This window comes from Callithrix jacchus, chromosome 6 (genome assembly GCF_049354715.1).
Source record: "Callithrix jacchus isolate 240 chromosome 6, calJac240_pri, whole genome shotgun sequence".
In the NCBI taxonomy this organism is placed as follows: Eukaryota; Metazoa; Chordata; class Mammalia; order Primates; family Cebidae; genus Callithrix; species Callithrix jacchus.
The window spans coordinates 54,985,007-55,006,321 of NC_133507.1; the positions used below are offsets into that span (position 1 = coordinate 54,985,007).

General features: G+C 37.1%; 1 protein-coding gene across 4 annotated transcripts in view; it reads left to right on the forward strand.

Annotated features, from left to right (window-relative positions):
• The window catches only part of GPR155 (G protein-coupled receptor 155), a 43,772-nt gene that overhangs the window by 6,128 nt on the left and 16,329 nt on the right, over positions 1-21,315 (forward strand). For all 4 annotated transcript variants that reach the window (XM_078327374.1, XM_078327373.1, XM_017973400.4 and 1 more), the window contains exons 4-10: positions 7,929-8,328; positions 10,392-10,557; positions 11,865-12,020; positions 14,234-14,317; positions 14,952-15,069; positions 20,181-20,265; positions 20,361-20,451. In XM_078327374.1, the coding sequence (XP_078183500.1) occupies positions 7,929-8,328; positions 10,392-10,557; positions 11,865-12,020; positions 14,234-14,317; positions 14,952-15,069; positions 20,181-20,265; positions 20,361-20,451 (1,100 nt within the window). The remainder of the gene's footprint in view (positions 1-7,928; positions 8,329-10,391; positions 10,558-11,864; positions 12,021-14,233; positions 14,318-14,951; positions 15,070-20,180; positions 20,266-20,360; positions 20,452-21,315) is intronic.

Genomic DNA, 21,315 nt, shown 5'->3' on the forward strand with positions numbered 1-21,315 from the left:
TTTTCCCAAACTTCAGAGTTTGAGGATCCTTTAAACATCTACCTACAATAAATGGTTATATCCTAATAACCTAATTGTATTTTTTTCTTCCCAGTCATATGTAAAAGAAGCTTAATTTTTAGAAAGGATCTGATTCTGATTTAAATTATGTTTAAAAAAAGGTTTGTGTCTGTATAAAAATAGTTATTATTAAGAGTTTGTGGAAGGAAGGAATTTTTCTTACCATTTAGAATATATATTATTTTGTTCTGGGGTCAGATGCAGTGGCTCACACCTATAATCCCAGCACTTGGGAGGCTGAGGCAGGCGGATCACTTGAGCCTAGGAGTTCAAGATCAGATCTATATAAAGTTTGAGATTGTCTCTATAAAAAATAACAACAACAAATTAGTCAGCTATCGTGGCACCAGCCTGTAGTCCCAGCTACCCAAGAGGCTGAGGCAGGAGGATTGCTTGAGCCTGAGAGGTAGAGGTTGCAGTGAGTCAGTATCACACCACTGTACTCCAGCTGGGTGACAAGAGTGAGGCGTTGTCTCAAATTAAAAGAAAAAAAATTGTTTTTGAGCTTGTTATTCAAAATTTTAATGTATTTTAGTTGGAGTTAATTTCTTGTTTAAGAACAAAAATGGTGAGAGCTTTTTTAACCTTTCTAACTTCTCCTTTTTTATGTTTCTGACTCTTAGCAACTTAATTTTATATTTCTATATGTATATGTTTTTCTGATGAAACAGTAAACATACCAGTTTGGGATATTGACATATCTTTAAAGGAAACATTCTATATTTCAGAACACTCTGTCACCAAGACAATGTATACTTAGTAGCTACTTTTTAATATTTTAAATTAAAGTTATATATACTTTGATCATGTATCAAGTATGATGACCTGAATATTATGGATATATTCATTCATTGATCCATTCATTCACTCGGAGCTGTTTCATACCAGTGGCTGTGCTAACTATTGGGAATACAGCTGTGCTCTTGCGCATATTAAATTTACATTGTAATGGGAGAATAATAAAATTAAAATCATGCCAGCTGGTGGTGACAGGGCCATAAAAATCAGGTCATGTACAGGGATAGGAATGAGGAGGTGCTATTTGAGATAGGGTGGTCAGTGAAGCCCTCTCTGATATGTCTCCTGAGCAGAGACTTGAGCCTATTGAAATACAATTGAAATCTACCATTAACTTCCAAGTTTTTCATCTAGCAGTTTTATCCTCTCCCCTGAAACTCCAGCTTATTTCACTACTGGCACCAAAGAGATTCTAGTTAACTATACTTTTCACCTTTCTCTCTACTTTTGACCTTCCTCTATCTTGCTTACTAGAAAGAGAGAAACATCTAAGAAGTTAAATAACTGGGAGTGAAGTTGGAGGTTTAAGAGAGAGGGAAAAGTAGGCTCTTAGATAATTGAGCTACAAATAGAAACTAGATAGGTGTTCTTTTAAGGTTATTGAGTTTTAACAGGAAATAAAGACTTTTGGAAAGAAAACAGCAAGAAATTAACGTGTTTGTCCATTTCCCCAGGAGAATTAATAAGGTCAAGGTATTTATGATATAAGGACCTTAGAACTGACTCAGTACCATAGTTTTAAATGTCTGATAAATACTGCTGTATCTTACTTTAGACATAAATAGAAGTATATAGTTTCATGCTCTCATAGATTAGTAAGCTGATAATGAAATAGAACTAACATTTCTAACTGTATAGTTTACAGAGTACTTTCTTATATACTTATATCATTTGAGTAGGGCAGATATTATTATCCTCATTTTCAAATAAGGAAACAGGCTTACAGAGATCTAATTATTTTATCCCAGGTCACACAACTAGCAGGTGACTGAGACCCAAACCTAGGTCTTCTGGTTGCAAATCCCGGGCATTCTCTTGTGCCATGCAGTTACATAATGTGTCAGTTCAATCTTCAGAAAACCCACCCAGCCTTGTAATATACTAGTTTCAGAAAGAATCAAAGGGTCTTTTCCTCTAAAATATTCCATAAAATGAAGAGTAGTGGAAAAAGACCTATTAGAATAATCTATTGTCATATTGAGGCAGACTTTACAAATAAAAAATGTAATCAGCCATTTTATCACTGCTTTTCTTATGTCCCACATTAAACCAGTGAATCTGGTAATACTCACGTTTCTAGCCATGTGTCAGCCCAAATTTCCCTGATGGTTGTTTGTTCATTTCAAGGTATAATTTTTGTTTTTATGTTTTTGTTTTTTAAATCACAGTAATGAAAACTCTTACACATTAAGTTGTAGAATATAACTTTGCTAAAAAACAATATATCAGACAAATGCTTTTTCATATACCTAGACATTGGAAGGTGTGGCGTAGAACTACTAGGGCTGAGTATCTCTGCCTGATGAGGTAATGTATTACTGCTGCTGTACCATCTGCCTCCTGACCTTGTTCTTGGTGAACAGAGAAAGAATACTGTCTCCAGAGAGAATGCCTTTCTATCTTTTGTTTCCTGGCCTCTCCAAGGACTTCCTACTCTCTTGCTCACAGATGAGCATTGGTGGGTCACAAGAAATGTCCTTTTTAAGACTGCATTTGTTCTTCATCTGTCCAATTTGCAGTTAACACAGAAAATGCTGGCAAGAAAAAGACATATGTTAATGAATAAAGAAAAAGGATAGTCACGTTTTCTTTCGCTACATACTATGACAACTGTAACAGTCAATGAACTTATATTAAAATGATATATTTTTACTCAAGTAACAGAATAGTGCATATAGCAACTTAAAAAGAAGGCTGGACCCCATGGTGGCTCATACCTGTAATCCCAACGTTTTGGGAGGCCATGGCGGAGGGATCCCTTGAGTCTAGGAGTTTGAGACCATCCTGGACAACATAGTGAATCCCTGTCTCCACAACGACAACAGCAAAATTAGCCAGATGTGGTGGCACAAGCCTGTAGTCCCAGCTTCTTGGGAGGCTGAGGCAGGAGGATCTGTTGATCCCAGGAGTTCGAGGCTGCAGTGAGCTATGATTGCTACTGTTCTTAAGCCTGGGTGACAGTGAGACCTGTCTCTAAAAAAAAAAAAAAGTAATAAAAGCTCACTGTGTTTTAGAGCAATTGTTTCCTAAAGTCCTTTTTAAAATCCAAGTATGAGAAGAAACCAGGAATCTCCCATGGCAAAATGTTGATTTCAGCATATTAGAATGGTTCCCTGCCTCTGTCATTAAAAGATACTAATAGGGCATAGTTAAGTCCTATAATTTATTCTTCAAACAATGCTGATAGCATAAGTACCCTGACTAATCATAATTATGCTCTAGTGCTTGAGCTGTAAACAGAAAGGAAATGAAGCATTTAACTATATGCCATTACATAATAGAATGATCTCGTCTGGGTCTTTGTGTTATATGCTAGGGATGGAAACCCTGCAGGAATCAAAATAGGAACCACAGTGGGTGGCTAATTTTGTCTCTTAGTTCTTCAAAGCTATAGAATAACTCCTCATAATGTGATTCCCTCCACCCTCCAAAAGCCTTATTTATAAGCATTAATTAATTAGAACTTAAAAGTTGATATAATGATTATAAATCTAATTTTAGTTACTATACTATACAGCTTTCATGTGTATTTTTTCAAGTCTGAAAAACCGTCTTCAGATTGATAGCAAAAATAAGTACTGCCAATTTATAGATAAATATGTAATGTTAATTATGCAAATGAATGACAGAAGTAGACTGAAATTCCCATGTTGAACCCTATTCTAGTAATTTAACATGTATTTATTTAATCACAAATTTTTATGTGTTCCCTCTGGACTACACTTCTGCCTTTGTACACTTGGTCAGCTGACTTAAAATACCCCAATAGTAACCTGCTTTATAAATATTCATAATGTGTAAAACATTAAAAAAAGATACAAAATTTCAGTTAGATTTATTGTACAACATGGTGAGAATGGTTAATAACAACACTTCTTGAAAATTGCTGAGAGTAGATTTTGTGTTCCCATCAGAAAAAACAATTAATATGTGAGATGATACATATTTTAATTAGCTTGATTTAGCCATTCCATAATGTATACATATTTTAAAACATGTACATTATAAATATATAATTTATATTTGTGAGTTAAAAATAAATTAGTAAAAATAAAGTTTAAAAATGGATATAAAGATGGATTCATTGACAACAATTCGATGTAAAGAGCTGTGTATTAGCAAATATGTTTACTACATCTGAAGCTCTTGACATTCATTGATGTGTTCGTTCATACCATTCAGCAAGTATTTTCAGATTTTCTCAGCATTATGCCAGGTACTGTGGGCTATTAAAATGGTGCTTTCAAGGAACTTACAATGTGTTGATGTGGCACTAGTATGAAATAAAGTACCATAGCATGCCAGAGAAGGAGAGATTAATGACGTAGGGTGAAGACTTGGTGGAAAATGTAGTGCCAGAGACAGGCCTTAAGTAGTAGGTGAGATTTAGGTAAAACAGGAGATTAAGAAGTTAGAGGGTGATGGTGTGAACAGCATATAGAACGAATCATTGTGCATGTGGTGGTTGTCTGGTATATCTGTGTTATTAAACTAGCTGATGGAGTCTTTGCATTAAGGATGGGGTGGATAACTAAGGGCCAATTGTGGAGGTCCCAAGTCTTTCAATGGTAAAAGAAAGGTTTTGTAGCTGTTCCTGCGGGCGGTGAGAGCCATGAGAAAATCTTACCTTTTAAAAATTTAGATTTAGATGGTCCTGTTAGCAGTGAATAAAATGGATGAAGAAGGTCCAGGAGGAGAATGTTGGTTGGTAAATACATGAAGTAATCTAATTTTGAGATTTTTGACTAATGATTGTAGTAGCAATCAAGAAGAGAAAATCCTTCAAAAGAAGAAAGAATGTGGTAATTGGCCAGATATAAAAACTATTGCTTAAATTTGCACTGAGTTCTTAAAACCATGTCAAGTGCTTTCTATGTTGGTGATTAAATGCTAGTGTGGCCAGGAAAGTTAATTTCTGGAAAAAGGCATTAAGATAGGGGCTTTGAGTAGATCATAGAACGGTCTAGCTGTGTTGTCAAAGGAAGCATGTTATTCGTCTTATTGTGGCTGGTTAGGAAAAATTCTTATACTTAGATGAAAACACAACACTTTTCCAAAATATATGCTCTACTATAAAAATTGAGTGGTGGGCAGGTATGAACATCCTTCTCTTGAGGTAAAATATCTCAAGAGAATCCGAAATATACTTATCTAAAAATAGTTATCAAAAGTGCTGCTTTTTGTTTAAAAGATGAAGCCTTGTGAAACCTGAAAGAAAACCAATAACTTACATAACTAGCATATCTAATTTGAAAATCAGTGGAAATAACTTACACAATTTTATGTTATCAAATACTTTCTAACCACTGCTTTATTTTGGAGCTATTATAGATCTCTAAATTTACTTAGCTGAGAAAATGGGGATTGAATCTGTTAAAAAATAGGTTTTAGCTTTTAAGAAAAAGGTGAACTTCTAAAGGTTATATAATTTACTTATATAACTTTAATGGGACATGTGCATGACATTAACTGAACTTTTATATCCTGAATAAGTAAACAAACGTATTTTCCTACTTATGTCATTTTATCTTAGTGTAAATTGAGAAACCTAATCTTTTACATGTTTTCACCTGGTTGCCTCTCTCCTTGTGAGCGATTGTGGCTGTTCTTTTTCATAGTTATCAACTTTAAGTCAGTTATAAATCAGGCTTTGTTTGTATTAGATTGTATAATTTCAGGACCCATTGCCAAAAATGTGCTAGAGACCAAGTTGTTTACTGAAAAGGCCCTAAGTTGCTCTCATAAACTCAACACTAGGTCACCAACCCTCACATCTTCCAGGAAACTGCTAGAAGTCTGATCCAACTCACTCACCTCCCTCATGAGATTAAAAAAAAAAAAAAATCTTCTGCAGTGGTTAGGTTCTAAAGCCATCTTGTATGTATACTCAGACTCTTGAAAATGTCCACCAAGGCCCGGTGTGGTGGCTCACGCTGGTAATCCCAGCACTTTGGGAGGCTTACGTGGGTGGATCGCCAGGTGAAGAGATCGAGACCATCCTGGCCAACATGGTGTAACCCTCTCTTTACTAAAAATATAAAAATTAGCCGGGCGTGGTGGCACATGCCTGTGGTCCCAGCTACTCGGGAACTCGGGAGGCTGAGGCGGAAGAATTGCTTGAACCCAGGAGGCGGAGGTTGCAGTGGGCTGAGATTGTGCCACTGCACTCTAGCCTGGCAACAGAGCAAGACTCCATCTCAAAAAAAAAAAAAAAAAAAAAAAAAGAAAGAAAGAAAATGCCCACCAAATACAGCATACGTAATTTGTCTATATTGTACCATTTTTCATAAGTCGAACACAGCCAGATTTTTTTAGCTAGCATTGTTCTTCAATGAACAGCAGTTGAAATAATTCATTTGCACTTAGAAGCATGCCATGGGGGTTGGGGGAAGTTAAGCTTCTGTTTGGTTGAATTTGTTTAATTAAATGTGCATTGATGTAACTCCACCGTAATTCCCTCCCAAACATTCTAAGATCCACCTTTCTATCTCCACTCCTTTGATATCTCTACTGGTCTTCTTTGAAAGCATTCATTCCTTTTCATCCCTCTCAAATGGAGGTTGTTCATTTTCTCATTGCCAGCACACCTCATGAGCAGTGGAAGGCAGGACTGGCATCCTCACAGCTACTGTGGACCATTGCTAGACCATCCTGCTCTGTTGTTAAAAACTACTTTGAGGTTCATGCTCTCCGGCTAGACCGCTCATTCTTTTTTTTTTTTTTTTTTTTTTTTTTTTTTTTTGAGACGGAGTTTCGCTCTTGTTACCCAGGCTGGAGTGCAATGGCACAATCTCGGCTCACCGCAACCTCAGCCTCCTGGGCTCAGGCAATTCTCCTGCCTCAGCCTCCCGAGTAGCTGGGATTACAGGCATGCGCCACCATGCCCAGCTAATTTTTTTGTATTTTTAGTAGAGACGGGGTTTCACCATGTTGACCTGGATGGTCTCAATCTCTTGACCTTGTGATCCACCCTTCTCGGCCTCCCAAAGTGCTGGGATTACAGGCGTGAGCCACCGCGCCCGGCCCTAGACCGCTCATTCTTTCTGCTATTACCTGCTGGCCTCATTCTGCGCCTGCCCCCTCATTCATATCCCATGTACTGTCATCTTTATCTCGAGTTTTGCCATTATCTTGTGAACTACCATGAAATTCTCTGTCCTGTCATTTCCTTGACCTCCTCATCTCCAGTGATGTTTTCCTTTACTCCATTTCAGCCACCAAGTCCCATAGTCATCTGGGAAATATTTAACTGAGTCGCTTATTGTCTGATTTTCTCTGAACTTCTGTACCTTCAACTGCCCCTAATTCCTAGAGGCCTCAACCATCTCCCATCTTCATTTCTTTTCTTACTCGGAGTGGGCTCCATCACATCCGTGCTCCTTTTTTATTTCCTTAACTCCTAACTCTCTCCTCAGTCCTCTGTGATCTGACTTCTGTTTCTTCTCACTCCAGTAAAACTGCTCTCTCCGTGGATATAAAAAAATCACATTTTTGCTAATACTACTTAAATGTTTAGTTTGTCCCTAGATTTTTACTTTGAATTGTTTCTCCTGAAAATTCTATAATTCTGCCCATTTTGAGACCAATTTTAACCCTTAAGATAGTAATAATTAGGATTAAAAATAATGTTTAAATTTGATTATCATTTCATGAGCTATAAGATATTTATTACATTTTCTTTTTTCAGCTTTATTACTAAAATGTACTTTTCAAAAATAGGCTATTTGGGTCATTTTGAAAATTTTGTTAATTTATTATTGCTATAATTAAGTACAGAAAATGTTATATACGTAACATATATCTGTATTTCTGTGGTCATCATTTTAAAAATCAATATTCTTGTTTTGCAGTTGAAGCTTTATATCAAACTACATACCCAGAATATCTCCAGTACATTTATTTGGTGGCACCAATATCTCTTATGATGTTAAACCCTATAGGCTTTATCTTCTGTGAAATCCAAAAGTGGAAAGACACTCAAAATGCTTCTCAAAATAAAGTAAAAATTGTGGGACTCGGACTCTTGCGTGTATTACAGAACCCAATAGTATTTATGGTCTTCATTGGCATCGCCTTCAATTTTATTCTTGATCGAAAGGTGCCTGTATATGTAGAAAATTTTCTTGATGGACTTGGAAATTCTTTTTCTGGATCAGCCCTATTTTATCTTGGTCTCACGATGGTAGGAAAAATAAAGAGACTGAAGAAGTCAGCATTTGTTGTACTAATTCTTCTCATCACAGCGAAACTGTAAGTATCACTTATTTAACTTGAGAATTGTGCTTTTTGGACTTCGTATTTAGCCAATTCATTGGGGTATGGATCTGTAACCATTTTCCCCTTTGAATATTAATAATCCCTCCTTGTAGAGTAGTTGTGAGTTAAAGGAAAATGTGATGTTGGTGTATTGTGGAAAGTCATTTCCTTATTCACTGTAGCTTACATTTCCATTTTACTGTCAGAGGGTAAAGACAATGGGTTTCCCTTCAGCTTTTACATAAAGTTTACTCAGTATCTCCTCATGTCCCAGTTTAACAGTATTTTCCAATAAATTTTGCAGCATTTCTGACTTTTCCAGATACATAAAGATTCTAAAGACAAAAGCATCTTAGTAATAACGAGAACAATAATTTATAATATAAATTTCTTTTCATGAATTTAGGAAAAGTATTTTGTAGTTCTGAGGTTGGCTACACTTTCTAAATATAGCTAAGTCAATGTGAATGATTATTATCAGCCATATGATCCTGACTTGCCAAATGAAAAATGCTTATCAACTTCTGTTTTGTTTTTTTGTTTGAGACGGAGTCTTACTTTGTCACTCAGCTGGAGTGCAGTGGCGCAATCTCGGCTCACTGCAACCTCCGCCTCAGAGGTTCAAGTGATTCTCCTGCCTCAGCCTTCCAAGTAGCTGAGATCACAGGTGCCTGCCACCACACCTGACTGATTTTTATATTTTTTAGTAGAGATGGGGTTTCACCATGTTGGCCAGGCTGGTCTCGAACTCCTGACCTCAGGTAATCTGCCTGCCTTGGCCTCCCAAAGTGGTAGGGTTACAGGCATGAGCCACCATACCTGGCCTAAACTTCTTAGTTAATAGTTCTTCAGCTTACTTGGTCCATTAGCCATGGAGTTCTACTTCATGGTGCAGGTGACATAATTTTGCTGCAAGATTATCCCAAAGTACTTGAGGCATACTTAACTATGGAATTCCCCTTGTGTATGGACAGTTATATTCATGAGACCAGTGCAGCATATTTCTATTTTTATAATAATAAAAATGAATATAAGTATTGAAAATTATTTATTGTGATGTTATGCTCTTCAGAAATAAAATATTAGTATTGCCGAAGTAATAAGTATAATTTTAACAATAATAGTATTATCAACTTCAGCTTATAAGTAGAATTTAAATATTCTAAGTTTAAAGATTTTGGGGGTGTCTTTGATACTTATTAGATATTTAAATTTTTTAATTAAAAAAATAATAAGAGTAGTTGTTTTCTCCATCCCTGAGTGCCTGTTTGGGGCTGCTGTGAAACTGTTATCAATCTTGGTCTTGTGGATTTCACAGGAGAGCCCCATTTTCTCGGTTACTATGGATTCGTTCTTTCTTTGGAATCCTGAAGGATTTGTTTAGTAATTGACTCTTCAAAAGGTCTGCGTTTCACAAGTTTTCTGCTCCATCTCAGTTGTTTTAGTTCCCTTTGCTAAAATTTTTTAGTATTTACAAAGATGAAGAGCTACTTGAAGATATCTGTTTTTCTACAGGATTTTAGAATCTTACTGAGTACTGTTGTTACCATTAATTGAACCATTTCAACCCCTAATCATGATAACATTCAGCTTTTTTTTTTTTTCAAAAAGAGTTTCTCTCTCTCTAGAATACTTTGAAAGAAAAAAGTTTAGTAATTCTCTTGACAGAAGTTTTTATTCAGATTGTCAACCTTCTTTCTTTCTTTGAACATTACAGTAAACCAATAGGGGAAGCAAGAAAGTAGCTAGAATTGCAACTTTTACCATAGTTTGGCAAAAAAAAAATTATTTGTAGAACCAAAAAAATATTTTTTCCCTCCTAATCCCTGATGTATGAGATATTTCCAGAATATTGTTACCCTTTAAATGGCTCCAAGTTTAATTCTTGATTCTTTCAGCAAAATGTGCCCAAGTAGACATGCCCAGAATAGGTGCATGCAAATAGACATACCTTCTGGGCAGGAGAAGAACCTAATGCCACGTTCACCAGAGCAGTCTGCTACTGTGGACCAGCATGCTTTGATATCAAGTAAATGACGTTTTTCTTTTTTCTTCAGTCTGGTGCTGCCACTTCTGTGCAGAGAAATGGTGGAACTCTTGGACAAGGGCGACAGTGTAGTAAACCATACAAGTTTATCAAATTATGCGTTTCTGTATGGTGTCTTTCCTGTAGCACCAGGAGTGGCTATCTTTGCAACACAGTTCAACATGGAAGTAGAAATTGTATGTATATACTATTATCTAAGTTTGATTGTGTGTTTAGTAGGAAAAAAATTTTTAATTCATTTTAAAAAATGAATTTTTCATTAATTCATAATTAATGAATTAATAGAATCTGTGTTGCCTCAGGCTGGTCTCAAACTCCTGCCTTTTACCTCCGCCTCCCAAAGTGCTGGGATTACAGGCATGAGCCATCATGCCCAGCCCATTTTAAATTTCTAAACATAGAAAACAATGTTGTTTTTTATGAGGCCCAGCACTTTGGGAGGCTGAGGTGGGTGGATCACATGAGGCCAGGAGTTCAAGACCAGCCTGGCCAACATGGTGAAACCCCATCTCTACTAAAAATACAAAAATTAGCTGGGTGTGGTGGTAGATGCCTGTAGTCCCAGCTACTTGGGTGGCTGAGGCAGGAGATTTGTTTGAACCCAGGAGGCAGAGGTTGCCTTGAGCTAAGATTGCACCACTGCACTCCAGCCTGGGGGACAGAGCAAGCAACGTTGGTTTTTTTATAAGAACTTGATGTCTATAAGCTACCTCATTGTAAGGAACGGCATCATGTAACAGTGTAACAATAGTCATTTAATTTGGGATCTTTAGTCAGCTATGACTTTCTTTATTAGTCTTTTTTGGTTTTAGTTATTTTATTTCTGTACTTATACTGAAACCTAAAAATTATTTATAGAAAAGTAACTTTGAAATTTTGAGGAAAAAAAGTCTGTTTTATTGGTTGATAATTTCAAGCACCAGATGCAAAATACCACATAATCAACTGTAACAAATAGCTAAAATCAATTGACATCAAATTATTAACAGTGTCTAAATGTACACGGTATCTACAGCATCAGAGTAAATAATTTTAAAATATAATAAAAAGAAACTAAGTTGTTTAATGGAGGTCAATTCTGATTATTTAAACTGTAAAATAAATATTTGCATGGTAATTTTTCTTTTTGAATTCCTTTTTTTTTTTTTGCCCTATAGTTATGAGATAGGTTGATTGAGATCATTGCTATGGTTTACTTTCTAGAACCTAGAAGATAACCATCAATAGTGGAATTTCTAGTATTTATTATGCATGAATATAAATTAAGCATAGATTGGAAGAGGAGCCAAGGTAACTTAATTGTGTTTTCTATTAAGGATTCTCAGAAAGAGAAAGTATGGTATTGGATAACATGCCGGATTTTATAATATCTTTACTAACTCTCATCTTTATTTTAGAATGCTTTAGTGTGCCCTGGTTATTTAAAGTTTAAAATATTATTTAATTGAGATTGTAACTCCCCTGTTTGATTTCATTTTTGCAGATAACCTCAGGGATGGTGATAAGCACATTTGTGTCTGCTCCCATCATGTACGTTTCTGCCTGGTTACTGACCTTTCCCACGATGGACCCTAAGCCATTGGCATATGCCATCCAGAATGTTAGTTTCGATATAAGTATTGTCAGCCTGATCTCCTTGGTAAGTACGTTGCCATGCCAAAATGAATGGAAACCATAGAATGAATTTTGAGAATAGATTGGTAATAGAGAGAAATTTAAAAATCTAGTTTCAGAAAGCTAAAGCCTGCTCATAAAATATAATATCAGCCTTCTGATTAACTGAGTTTCATCTTTCCATTTGGGAGTTAGAGTTTTATAGCAGACAAGACATGAGATTTAGTCAGACCTGGATTTTCTTCCTGGCCCTCTCACAAACTAGCTATATGTCTCTGTAGAGTCACCTTAACCTCTCTAACTTCTGTTTTTAGCTGTAAAATAATGACAATAATTTTACATATTTCCATGGGTGTTTTAAGGGATTCAATGAAATAATATATATGAAAAGCATTCTGCAAATGATGAATCACTATAGAATTCCTAGCTGTTCTAGAATCATGGGAATCATGGGGTCAGAAGGGATCTTTGAGATCAAGTCCAACAGCCTATTTAATGTTCATGAGACTTTTGGCTACTTCTCAGATCAAATATATCTAGCTCAAAATTAAATAATTAAGCATATGACAGCTAGAGTATGTTACAGATCAAATGGCCTATTGAATTCATGTTAGTAGAACTACAGATATTCTGACTGAAAAAAGACAATGTGTACAGTTAAAGGAAAGGAGATGGGGGGTGAATGTGTAAACTGGTAACAAATAAATGTGTGATTAATTTTAAAGAAATTCCACCTCTGTCACATATTCTTAAAATCTGCTACACCCATTCATCACAGGGCAGTGGGGAAAATGACCGTACGCATTTCAGTTGGCAATAAGGAAAGAAAGAAGTAAGTCAGCCAGGATACTTACCTGGCCACTATGTAGGTAGAATGGAAACCCAATCCTTGAAAATATGAGGAATGTGGTTTGCCACCATGGCTCACACCTGTAATCCCAACACTTTGGGAGGCCAAGGCCAGCAGATCACTTGAGGCTAGGAGTTCAAGACCAGCCTTGTCAACATGGAGAAACCCCATCTCTACCAAAATACAAAATTAGTCAGGTATGGTGGTGTGCGTCTGTAATCCCAGCTACCTGGGAGGCTGAGGCACGAGAGTCACTTGAGCCTGGGAGACAGAGGTTTCAGTAACCTGAGATTGCACCACTGCACTCCAATGAGATTCTGTGTCACACACACAAAAAGAATCAAACATGAGAATGTAAGATGATTAATCTTAAAGGTGGGTGCTATGTGTTGTTTGAAGTGAAACAGCCTGACATTTAGATATCCCATGAGCCAATGTGGTGGAAATAGAAAAAACTTATATTAAAACATATATATGTTTTAATATAACTTATAACTAACTCCCACTAAAGCTCCTTTCCTGAATAGTTGTCTGTGACCCTGTGTCCCACCCCAGACACTGAAGGTAGGCATAGTTAGAACATGGCCCTGGTCAATGCATTCGTTCTTTTTTTTTTTGAGATAGAGTGTCCCTCTGTCGCCCAGGCTGGAGTGCAGTGGCATGATCTTGGCTTGGCTCACTTCTACTACTGCCTCACGGGTTTCAAGCAATTCTCTTGCATTAGCCTCCCAAGTAGCTGGGATTACAGGCATGTGCCATCACACCCAGTAGCGATGGGAGTTTCACCATGTTGGCCAGGCTGGTCTCGAACGCCTAAGCCACTGTGCCTGGCCAAGGCATTTGTTCTTTTTTTTTTTTTTTGAGACAGAATCTTGCTCTGTCACCCAGGCTGGAGTGCAGTGGCATGATCTTGGCTCACTGCAATCTCTGCCTCTTGGGTTCAAGCAATTCTCCTGCCTCAGCCTCCCTAGTAGCTGGGATTACAGGTGCCTACCACCACACCTGGCTAATTTTTGTATTTTTAATAGAGATGGGGTTTCACCATGTTGGTTGGGCTGGTCTCAAACTCCTGATCTCATGATCTGCCCACCTTGGCCTCCCAAAGTTCTGGGATTACAGGCGTAAGCCACCATGACTGGCCATATCAGTTCTTAAATTCTCTGTAATTTTTGGAGAGTTAATTTATTATGGGATCTCTCCATGCTTGCTATTTTACATTGGCTATAATAATTTACCTTTTTGAAACCAGAGAGATTAAATAAAATATTGGAAATTCTTTCTGAACCAGGACAAAAAGGGTTATTTAAAGAAGCTAATTATTATGTTATTTAATTAGTGATTATAAAGATTAAGAAACATAAATAACATTTGAACCTTTTGTCTTCAAGATCTGGTCTCTGGCTATTCTTCTTTTGAGCAAGAAATATAAACAGCTTCCTCATATGCTTACAACGAATTTACTCATTGCTCAGGTTAGTAAAACTACTGATATTTAAAGCTATGTTTTCCTCATGGATTATTCTATTATAGAGGAATAATAACTTTGCTAGGTTTTCTCAGTTATATAGTCAGAAGTATTACCAAATGCAGTCAATTACAGTTTGATTACAATTAGTATGTGCCTAACATATTTAATATTGCAAAATGTCTTAAACTATCTAAAGCTGAGGCTAATAATTACATTTAATAACTTTGCATTTTTTAATAGAAACAATTGAATTATTAATAATTGAACTTTTTTCACAATCTTATTTTTCTAATTTTTGCATGTCTCAAATTAATGGAAAGAACTTTAGCAATTTTAATTTAAGCCATTACTAAATACAGGTCTAAGATTAACATTTAAAATGTAGTAATCTGTTTCAGTTGAATATGTATATTGTCAAAGGCTTTGTATAAAAAGGATTTTTAACATAAAGCTTGAAGTTTTAGTGTAAGTAGTATGGAATACTTGATAATTATTCATAAAAAAATTTTAAATGAACAATTAGGTTTGCTGTGAATGAAACATGAATTTGCCTGGGTTAATTGGAATTTTCTGTTATAGTATTGAATTATATAGTTTTCTTAGCTATTTACAAAACCTTTTAATAATTTTTTCCTTAGTCTATTGTCTGTGCTGGAATGATGATATGGAATTTCGTTAAAGAAAAAAATTTTGTTGGACAAATTTTGGTGTTTGTTCTATTGTACAGCTCCCTCTATAGCACCTACCTGTGGACAGGTGAGTTGGATTATGAATGAAAATTGAGGTCTGTTCCCCATCCTACCCCATTCCTAATAGACCTGAGCTTCTAGTAATCTATTTGAAGTCTGGTAGTATAGAATCAAGGCATGCACTGAAGCAGATCAGCCCACCCACAGAAGCCATCGGCGAAGCTTAGTTCTGTTTCCTAATGTACTCTATTCCTCCCTGAGCTCAGGGCCTTGTCCAGTCATGTGGTCCTTTTCCCCAGGGCCTATGGCTCTAGGCTGCTGTCAGTGCTGCTCCCTTTTGATGACAACAGGGCAGATGCCGGAGGCAGATGGAGAAAGGAGGGAATGGGCAAGATGCACGAGGTGTGTTCCAGAGCTTATTATTGAGTACTGCTGAACAGGGAAATTCTGGCTCTGGCTCTGCCTCATGCAGATTACTTAACCTTTTTTTTTTTTTTCTTGAGATCAAATCTCACTCTGATACCCAGGCTGGAGTGCAGTGATATGATCTCAGCTCACTGCAACCTCCGCCTCCTGGGTTCAAGTGATTCTCCTGCCTCAGCCTCCAGAGTGGCTGGGACTACAGGTGCCTGATAACATGCCTGGCTAATTTTTGTATTTTTAGTAGAGACGGGGGATTTCACCATGTTGGCCAGGCTGGTCTTGAACTTCTGACTTGTGATCCACTTGCCTCAGTCTCCCAAGGTGCTGGGATTACAGGCGTGAGCCACTGTACCTGGCCTACTTAACTTTTGAAACCTCAACTTCCTCATCTGTAAAATTGGGTTACAGCACCTTACAGAGTTATTTTAAGGACAAAATGAAATGTGAGTATTTATGTCTGGTACATGGTAGGCACTAAACAAATGAAACTGTTAGTTATTAAATAGAAGGATTAGAGGTAATATGAGAACAAGAAAATTAGGGGGATAAAAAGACAAAGAAATAGAAAAGGACCTAATGAGAATGACTGTTTCTCCTTTCAACTGGCTCCAAAAATGATATTCGAAATGTTCTAGCACATTGCTGTGTTGAAGTATAATATTTATTCGGATGTATACATTCTGGTATGTTTGTGAAAAACTCTGTCTGGCTATTTTATATTCATCCTACAAATTTGAACCTGTAAAATGGCACATGAAAGGAAATAGTAGAATGGTAAGAGGCAGGCATCAGGAAGTGGCTGCAAAGGATGGACCTTTGATTTCATGCTTTCATGATCAAAAGCAGGTCTCATCTCAGTCAACAGCCTTTTGAAGTGAAGCAACAATGTGGTGAGGACTCACAGAATGAAAAATTCAGCACAAACAGAAGATGGTTTGTGCTTCTTAAAGGAAAGTGCATCTTGCATAGCATGAGTTTTTATGCGATGTCAAGTTAAAAGAACCTAAGACTTTATATTTCAAAATATCAGTGGACCAACTTTAACTAGGGTTATTCAAGTTAACTTTATAATCAGAATAAGAGAGCAGCAACTAGATCAATCTATTAAAGGCCCTAAGTCTCTCTGAAACCCTCTTCAAGCATGCATGGCAAAATCTACTCAAATAAGTTGTTCTGAATTCCCTAAACCTAATAAAAGAATCCTTTAACGATCAGATTATTATGCTATGGCAAAATTTTAGACCTGAAAATGTCATTTTAAGTCATCCCATTTGGTCATTTTTAGTTTTACTCATTTTCATACCATTCTCACAGTTTTTGCCATATCTACATACTACTTGTTCTTTTTTCCTTAAAATTGATTTGCTTTTTTCTTTAACTTTAATCAATTGAGCCTTATATCAATAAAATCCCAGGTTTCATTTGCTAATTAATTTTTAATATACATTAAAATAAATGTATAACCAGTCAAAACAACATTTTAACCTTTGTGACATCTATAATCTCTACCCCTTAGGAAACGCTGGTCTAATTTAAATCCTTCATTTTGCAAACTGAGAAATAGACCCAAAAAAAGTTAGACTGATTTAGGCAGAAGCTCTCACAGCTTCTTCAGTGAGAGATCCAGGCTAGCTGGATTCTGCCTGTTTGTATATAGTTCTTTTCACAAGGCTGGAGCAATGCACATTAGAATTTTAAAGACTGCCTTTGCTGCTGTAACACAGATGGCACCCTTTCGTGATTGGTTACTTGTTTCCCTGGCACTGCAATTATACAGTGTACAAATGGATTAAGGGAGGAACAATGGTAAAGAAAACCAATTCTCAAGGACCTCAGTGTCAATTTACATTAATTCTAGCACAGTATTCTTTAATCTGTACAATCATAAATCTAGGTATATATTCTTTACAGCTTAAAATTTCTCATAGAAATATCCAATTCTAAAACCAAAGCAAATTCACAGATTCTATTCAAACAAAACTACAAACCCTAATTCTAATTAGCAACATAAATTAATATGACAAAGGATCTTGTTTTGCTAATGTAAATCACAGCTTGAAACATAAAATGGAACTCATTGCTATAGCTTTTTTGTCTTGCCTTTACTTCTGTATGTGGGGTTTTGACCTTGTTATCTTACTGATTTCTTTCTTCAAACATTTGTACTGTGTCTTGTAATATCATTTGGCCTTCACTTGACTCAAACTTAATAGGAAACCCAATATAAGGTCTGGACAGGCACAGTGGCTCATGCCTGTAATCCCAGCACTTTGGGAAATCCAGGCTGGAGGATTGCTTGAGGCTAGGAGTTCAAGAGTAGCCTGGGCAACAGAGTAAGACCTTCTCTCTATAAAAAATTTGAAAATTAGGCTGGGCGTGGTGGCTCACACCTGTAAACCCAGCACTTTGGGAGGCTTAGGCGGTGGATCATGAGGTCAGGAATTTAAGACCTGGCCAAGATGGTGAAACCCTGTCTTTAATAAAAACACAAAAATTAGTCAAATGTGGTGGCGGTTGCCTGTAATCCCAGCTACTGAGGATGCTTAGGCAGGGAATTCCTTGAACCTGGGAGGCAGAGGTTGCAGTGAGCCAAGATCGTGCCACTGAATTCCAGCCTGGGTGACAAAGCAAGACTTCATCTCACCAAAAAAAAAAAAAAAATTGAAAATTAGCTGGGCATGCTGGTGCAGGCCTGTAGTCCCAGCTATTCAGGAGGCTGAAGCAGGAGGATCCCTTGAGCCCAAAATTTTGAGCTATGGCTGTGTCACTGCACTCCAACCTGGGCAACAGAGTGAGACCCCATCTCAAAAATAAATAAAAATAAACCCAATGTAAATTCTGAAATCATGAGACTGCACGTTGCTTACAAAGTAGATACATAGAGGACTACCATTGAAAAAAAGAAAACAAAAAACTTTAAATTTCTCATAGAAATTTCCAGATCCTGAAGAATATGTCTTAGGGACACTAGGGGTCCACAAATCTGAGTTTGAGAAACTGACTCAAGGAACGAAGAATTTAGCTTGTGTCAAAAGACTAGGTTTCTAGTCCCATTCTGCCCTCTGCTGGCTATATGACTTGGGCAAACCCTCATTTCCACATCTGTAAAATGAAGGTGCTAATTTAAAATAGAGGTCCCTTTCAACTTTAAAGTTCTAAGATCTTGTAACTATGTAGAATTTATTAAATAAAATGTTACTTGAATAAATAATTATATATAAGTTTTAAGGGAAGTTCAAGAACTTCAAAACATTTGTGTTTATATTAAGCACTATCATTACACTTAAGGCTTTTTCTTTTTTTTTTTTAAGACAGGGTTTCACTATGTTGGTAAGGCTGGTCTTGAACTCCTAACCTCAGGTGATTCGCCCACCTTGGCCTCCAAAGTGCTTGGATTACAGGCGTGAGCCATCACGCCTGGCCACACTTAAGGCGTTTTCTAAAAACATAACCTGGGTAAGAGTTGCCCATACTTCTATTTTGTTTTGTTTTGTTTTGTTTTGAGACAGAGTTTTGCTCTTGTTGCTCAGGCTGGAGTGCAATGGTGCAATCTTGGCTCACTGCAGCTTTCACCTCCCAGGTTCAAGCAATTCTCCTGCCTTAGCCTCTCGAGTAGTGAAATTACAGGCATGCGCCACCACGCCCAGCTAATTTTCTATTTTTAATAGAGACAGGGTTTCTCCATGTTGGTCAGGCTGGTCTTGAAGTCCCAACCTCAGGTGATTCGCCTGCCTCGGCCTCCCAAAGTGTTGGGCCTGCCAATACTTAGCACCAGAAGAGGTGGGTGTTTTTATTTTTCGAATTGTTCCATACTCAGTTATGTTCTTCAGCCGAGCCCAGTGGCTCATGCCTGTAATTCCAGAACTTTGGGAGGCCAAGGAGGGTGCATCACTTGAGACCAAGAGTTCAAGACCAGCATGGCCAACATGGTGAAACCCATCTCTACTAAAATTACAAAATTAGCTTGGTGTGGTGGTACACATCTGTAATCCCAGCTACTCATATGGCTAAGACATGAAAATTGCTTTAACCGGGGAGGCAAAGGTTGCGGTGAACTGAGATCATGCCACTGAACTCCAGCCTGGGTGACAGAGTAAGACTCTGTCTAAAGAAAAAAAGTTGTTTTTCCATTATACTTAGATTCCAAACACATGAGTCAAAACAATAAAATGAATAGGGCTTTTGGAAAGAAATACTTCTCCAGATGCAATGGCTCGTGCCTGTAATCCCAGCACTTTGGGAGGCAGAGATGGGAAGATCTCCTGAGCTCAGGAGTTCAAGAACAGCCTGGGCAACATAGTGTGACTCTGTCTCTACAAAAAAAAATTTTTAATTAGCCAGGCATGGTGGCATATGGCTGTGGTCCCAGCTAATCAGGAGGCTGAGGTGGGAGCATCACTTAAATCCTGGAAGTCGAGGCTGCAGGGAGCTGTGATCATACCTCTGCACTCCAGCCTGGGCAAAAGAGGAGACCCTATCTAAAAAACAAACAAAAAACAGAAAAGAAAATAAATCCTCACAGGGAAAACGATTTGATTAAAGAAATAATATATGAGGGAAAACATGAATGATTTTTAATTAAAACTTGCTTCAAAATATTGGGGATAGGATTTCTTTAGAAGGAATAAATTCTAAGGCAAAAAACACAGACTACTACGAAATAAGCTTGGTTTGAAAAAATAAAAAGGAAATAAAGTTCCATGAAGTCTGAGTAATGTTGAGTAATTGTCTCTCTTTCAATTTTCTTGTTCTCAGGACTTCTAGCAATTTCTTTGTTTCTTTTAAAAAAGCGAGAGAGGGTACAAATTCCGGTTGGAATCATCATCATATCTGGCTGGGGGTAAGTTGGTAATTCTCTGTTTTCTTACATGTTTCCATATACACAGTTACTATTCATCCTTTCTTTTTCTCTCCTAATAACCATTGTGATTACAGAATTCCCGCTCTCCTTGTTGGTGTTCTTTTGATAACTGGAAAACACAATGGAGATAGCATTGACTCCGCCTTCTTTTATGGAAAAGAGCAGGTGGGAAGAGCTTATTGGCAGTTCTGTTCTTGAGAATGTCTCTTTAGCTTGTTAATGTGCCTTGCTAGACTTACAGTAAAATTAACTTTGAAAATCTGTTTCAGTTTATTGCATATCACATTGGTGATCCTATGTCACTTTGTCTTACCTACAACATTAACATTTTACATGTCTAAGTCCATTTTTAGTTGAAGATTTCTAAATGCTAAAAACGTATTGAATGTTTTTAAACACACTGAGGAATGGTGTTTCCTCTACTAGAGAAAAGAGTGATTGATTTAAAACCATTTAATAAGTTAGCAGTAATGATAAAGGACAAATTCCTGACTCTAAATCCCATCATAAATATAAATTTCAGGACAAAATGTATCTAGGAAAAGTATGCTTGAAAAGCTATAGAGTAGGAGGCTTGTGGGAACTGCAGAATTCTTTATTTTTTTTTATTTTGAGACAGAGTCTTACTCTCGCGCAGGCTGGAGTACAGTGGCGTGATCTTGGCTCACTGCAACTTCTGCCTCCTGGGTTCAAGTGATTCTTCTGCCTCAGCCTTCCAAATAGCGGGGACTACAGGTGCCTGCCACTGTGCCTGGCTAATTTGTATTTTTAGTAGAGACTGGGTTTCACCATATTGGCCAGGCTGGTCTTGAAGTCCTGACCTTGTGATCCACCTGCCTCCCAAAGTGCTGGGATTACAGGCGTGAGCCACCGCACCCAGCCAAGGGACCTGAAAATTCTGTAGGGGTAGGGTCCAAAGATGTGTGTTTTTAAAAAGCCTCTCCACATAATTTTGATTCTTACCCTTTATTTCTGTTTTGCAATTTTGAAATTTATTGTGTTTTTGTGAGAATAAATAAGACTATGCAT